Source organism: Pecten maximus, unplaced genomic scaffold (assembly GCF_902652985.1).
Source record: "Pecten maximus unplaced genomic scaffold, xPecMax1.1, whole genome shotgun sequence".
NCBI classification, from domain to species: domain Eukaryota; kingdom Metazoa; phylum Mollusca; class Bivalvia; order Pectinida; family Pectinidae; genus Pecten; species Pecten maximus.
The window spans coordinates 1-5,300 of NW_022981831.1; the positions used below are offsets into that span (position 1 = coordinate 1).

The 5,300-nt window shown below is 37.4% G+C and overlaps 1 protein-coding gene across 1 annotated transcript; it reads left to right on the plus strand.

Moving 5' to 3' along the window:
* The first annotated feature begins 7 nt into the window (after positions 1–7).
* On the plus strand, positions 8–4,785 carry LOC117320242. The gene is made up of 5 exons (XM_033874890.1): positions 8–358; positions 546–573; positions 830–1,139; positions 1,252–1,556; positions 4,436–4,785. Exons 1-3 carry the CDS (start codon positions 65–67, stop codon positions 1,102–1,104), a joined length of 597 nt encoding a protein of 198 aa, XP_033730781.1. The 5' UTR covers positions 8–64; the 3' UTR covers positions 1,105–1,139; positions 1,252–1,556; positions 4,436–4,785.
* Positions 4,786–5,300: the final 515 nt, after the last annotated feature.

Consider the following 5,300-nt stretch of genomic DNA (forward strand, 5'->3'; position numbering starts at 1 on the left):
CGGATTTGTCTGTCTGTCTGTAGACTTTCTGTGGAACTTGATTGTCAACTGCCGCGAAAATGTCATGAAAATTACTATGTTCAAGAAGGATACGGATCAATCAGTTCCAACAGGAGCCGGAGTTAACCTACGCAGCATTCTAGTATTTCATCTTAACAGGATTCTGGAATTGAATCACCAGAGTCATCTCAAGTACCAGTTCTACCTCCACAACGACTACCGTTTCTCGGCCGAGGACAAGATGGTGAAGGTAGACGATCTCCGACAGACATCACGCCTACAATGCCACAGCTCTGATAAGAGCCGATGGTTAGAAATAGAGGACATACACGTCTGGTTCAAACACCCAGACCAGAAGGTATATTATAGTATTTTTATTTATTTTTTTTTAGATTCAAAGTTCATCGCAAATATGGCATAGATATTGTAAGGGGAATATATGAACGATATTAACACCAGAAACATTATCATTGTCAGTGAATTGAAGTAAAAATTGAGAATATATTTGATAGTGATGATCATATACTTGATTTGTTGTGTTTCAGAGGACGCAGACCCAGAGGAGTCATGTCGGTAAGTCTATGCTGCTGACTGTAAATGCTGTTTGTCAACATAAAATGTTTTCTGAAGAATTATCCAGGTATCATCCTCAAACATCACAATATGAAAATGACATAACAATGAAGATGGAAAATTGGAATAGATTTATAATTGATTGATCATGTTTATAACGATTAGTTAGAATAAATCGCGTTTTTTACTAATGCGCATCATGATGGTTTTTTTTAATTTATTTATACAACCTTATGTTGATAAAAACATTTTGCAGACTCGATGAAGGATCTACCGGAAAGAAAGTTGACAGTCAAAGAGATGGGTCGACTGTCCAGGTACATCGGCGCTTCATATCAGACTTTCTTTGTCGAGCTTGGCTGCCCTGTTGTAGTACTGGAACAGAAGATGGCAGAAAACCGTGAATTCTCTTTTAGATCTCTCATAACGAAGATCTTTATTTACCTCCTTCAATACGGACGCGGATGTTACATTCACAAGAGTCGCAGATGCGATGTCCGAGCATGGATTAGATCCAGAAACACTGTATAACATCATTGACGACAACAGGAATACGTTGTTTAATGGTACGGTATACGTCTTGAAATTATTCTTTGGTTTTATCTGAATACATTCAGTTGTTTCTCATGAGAACATACTTCTGTCAAATATGATTTGTGAGAACTCTGCTATTTTCAGACGACACTTTGTCAGAGGGATTGTTACAGAAATGCCTAACTGTATATGACGCTCCAGTCATAGCCGAACACGTGAACGCCAAAAACTACTTCAACCTGTTCCTTGAGCTCGGCTTAACGCCAATTAGAATTGACGAGTTTGACGTCAACTTCAGAAACGATACAATTCTCAACAGGATCAGTGCGATGGTTGAGGAGTTTATTGGAAATCCTAGTCGACGTCCTACTCTAAACACAGTTCTGCTGGCGATGGCTGAATGCGACATGGACACCAATTCCCTCATCCAAGCCCTAACTCAAACAAAGGTAATGCCATGCCTAATATTGTGATGAAAAAATAAACGCTGCAGAGATATTGATGCTGATGAGGTCTTCTGGGACATCCCATAATTATAAGACACGTTTTACCAACCATTTATGGTCAGTTTAAATTCTCCCGCAGTTCATTTAATGTTTACCAATGACAATATCATGTTTGAGGGGTGTTCATACCTTTGAATTGTAAGTGGACATATGCAGATCGGCGGGCCTATTGACGTGTTATTATTATTTAATTAGCTGATTATGTAACTCCATGCTGTAACCACATACGTAACTAGAGTAATTGTGCTATATCAATGATTTACATATACATTAAGTGCATTAAATCTATGATATATAATCAACAAGGCAATTTTACTATGATCAAACTTCATATATTTGTCAAAATTTGAGAATACCCTAAACGAATTCGGAACTAAGCGTGCTAATGTTAGAACATGGTTATCATTTAGCAACAACAACTTTGATCATAACTCTTTCCGGAGCATCTTGACTTATTTTCATTTTCTTGAACATGAGTATCCTAAATGTCTAGAACATGGTTACCATTTAGTATCAAAAAATCTGTATCATTACTTAATTACGACATTCCTTTGTAACAGGCTTCGATAATACGGTATGTATTAGTAAGGTATTAGAATCAAAGTTTAGATAATTGCTACTATTATATTGAACCTTCCTTCTTAATGATTTCCGTCGTTCATATTAAAAAGAAAGATAAAGGATAGCATAGGTTTGAGATTCTGACAACCCGGATTTAACCTATATTTGTATGACGAGTCTTCTGAATGAAGTTGATGACGCTTTATCTCTTCGTAACATCTGGACTTAATCTCCTTTTACTTCAACCTGAGTGTCATACAACGCTATATTGTTAGATCTTCACCATTACATGGCTCCATTGCTGTGCCGCTTTTCATTTTAGTATCAATCCAGAAAGCAATATGGCTGACAATTTAAATTGATCATTGCTATCTTTAATTCACAGAAAATCTGTTTTAGATTTCATGTTTTTTCTTCATGTTATCAAATCTACATATATTCAATAAAGATCATTTAACAGTGGACACCGCGGTCCCGATGTTATATCTTGTTGTTTATAGTATTATATTATGGCCCCGATTTATAGATTTTTAGTTTGAAGCATTGTGTCGTTATCATGTCGGTTTTCATTGTGGTCATATAGTTAAAGCTAAGTGCTCTGAAATGTTGTGATATAGAAACATAGTTAAAAGAATTTATCTTTGAAATGTTAAGGTAGTTGTGTTTTCAGTCTCTTTGGTCTGTAAAATGTCAGAACTTTGAAATTTGTCTTTTTTAATCATTTGGTTTGGTTTGGTTTATTTTGTTTAACGTCCTATTAACATCTAAGGTCATTTAAGGACGGCCTTCCGTGCGTGCGACATGTATGAGTGTGGTGAGTGCATGTGTGTTTTGGAAGGCTGTGGTATGTTCGTGTTAAGTCAACTTGTGATAGGCCGGAACTTTTGCCGATTTAAAGTGCTATCTCACTGAAGCATACTGCCGAAGACACCCAGCAGCACACCCCACCCGGTCACATTATACTGACAACGGGCCAACCAGTCGTCCCACTCCAAATATGCTGAGCGATAAGCAGGAGTAGCAACTACCATTTTTAAAGACTCTGGTATGTCTCGGCTAGAGGACAGAACCCAAAACCTTCCTCACAGCGGCGAACGCTCAACTAAAGGCCAAAAGTGAGGCATTGTCAAGGGAGACATTAGGAAGAAGAAAGTTCAATTAAGACAACATCTTCCATTAACCTATTTTAATGGTTGGCACCGCCAAATGAATTACAATTATCTGATTGAATTGAATAAAGTGAAATTTAGATTGTCTATAGCCCTAAACAGCTTAGATGTAGAGCAGGAAGCAAATAAAGTTAAACTTGTCGGTTTTGGTTGTCGGATAAGGGAATGATGAAGAGAGAAGATTATCTTGATACTTCGATAAACTTTACAAGACTATATTCCTATGAAAAGAACTCTTTATCTTTCCCACAATAACGAGGTTCCTCGAGTTATTATTTCAATCTACAAAGATACGATTATGAACAATTATTTTCCTGCTTGTCGGGCGATTTGCACTCGATATAAGGGAACAACCAACCAATTGAAAAAATATATTTTTGAAACAGCCCCTGTGTATCGAACGTTGAGCCAAGGATAAAATGTCTGGCAGCCACTGATTGGCAAGTATGTTATGAAGTGAGAAAATAGATATGAAGCCTGATAGGTAACTATCAATAAGAAATGTTGATATAAATTTCGTAAGTCCGATTGGTTTTTTCCCAAAAGTTCACGTAATAATAGTAAACAGGTAAACATTTAAGATTTTTTGAGATTTTTTACTGCGAAATTCACCTATTTTCAAAATGGCTACACTGGAGAAAATTTGAGCTGAAGGACCCATATTTTTTTTGATGAGGTGTTATATCAGAACCTAAACTTTTGGTATAAACCATAATCGTCATTTTCAATTCAAGAATTTGAATGAAATCATCCAAAACGTTAACACTAAAGTCTATGGGAAAACAATTGGTTGGTTGATCTCTATAAATATCTAATTATCTCATTCATTGTTAAAAATGACATTTATTTAACATCTTAATCACGACGCTAGAAATTTTTAAGTTCATTCAATGTTAACCTTCTTTTGATGCACTGGTATTTTTGATGATAGAAATGGGTCAACCGTCATTATTTACGTCTGGGAAGCAGTTTGACGAACAATACCTTGGTTCGTGTAGTTATTCGTGAATTATCAATAATTGAAATATTTAAGCTTAAAAAAACATTAGTCAAATTATCATTTGTTATAAGTGTTATTAATTGTATTTGTAGTGAGACCAGAACAGCCAATTAGATGTAGAGACATGGAGCGAGTCCCAGACTGTCTGTTGGTGTTCTGACGTGGCCATATCTCTCCGAATGGATCCAGGTTCAACTAGAAAACAAGTCATGAAAGGTCAACATGTTATAAGTGACATTAAAGACGTCAATTTTGGAAACGTGATGATTCTGGATCAATCATATCTTGTCATGACCCTTACCCTACATACCATCCGGACGTGTGTTTCTCAACAACAATACAATCGTTTAACAATTAATATTGGAAGCTTGGTTTGGTTTGGTTTATTTTGTTTAACGTCCTATTAACATCTAAGGTCATTTAAGGACGGCCTCCCGTGCGTGCGACATATATGAGTGTGGTGAGTGCGTATGTGTTTTGGGAGGCTGCGGTATGATCGTGTTAAGTCTCCTTGTGATAGGCCGGAACTTTTGCCGATTTGAAGTGCTATCTCACTGACGCATACTGCCGAAGACACCCAGCAGCACACCCCACCCGGTCACATTATACTGACAACGGGCCAACCAGTCGTCCCACTCCAAATATGCTGAGCGCTAAGCAGGAGTAGCAATTACCATTTTTAAGGACTCTGGTATGTATCGGCAAGGGGACAGAACCCAAAACCTTCCTCACAGCGGCGAACGCTCAACTAAAGGCCAGAAGTGAGGCTTCGTCAAGGGAGACATTAGGAAGAAGAAAGTTATCAAGAAAGAAGAGAAAAGATAATATCCCAAGTTAAGTCGCCTCTTACGATCATGCAATGGGGGCAGCAGGTACAATTCTTACACCCTAGCTGCAGGGCAGGGATTGGAATCATTCTCGAGAGACTCATGACCATGCAAAGGTGTTCGTGTTTGA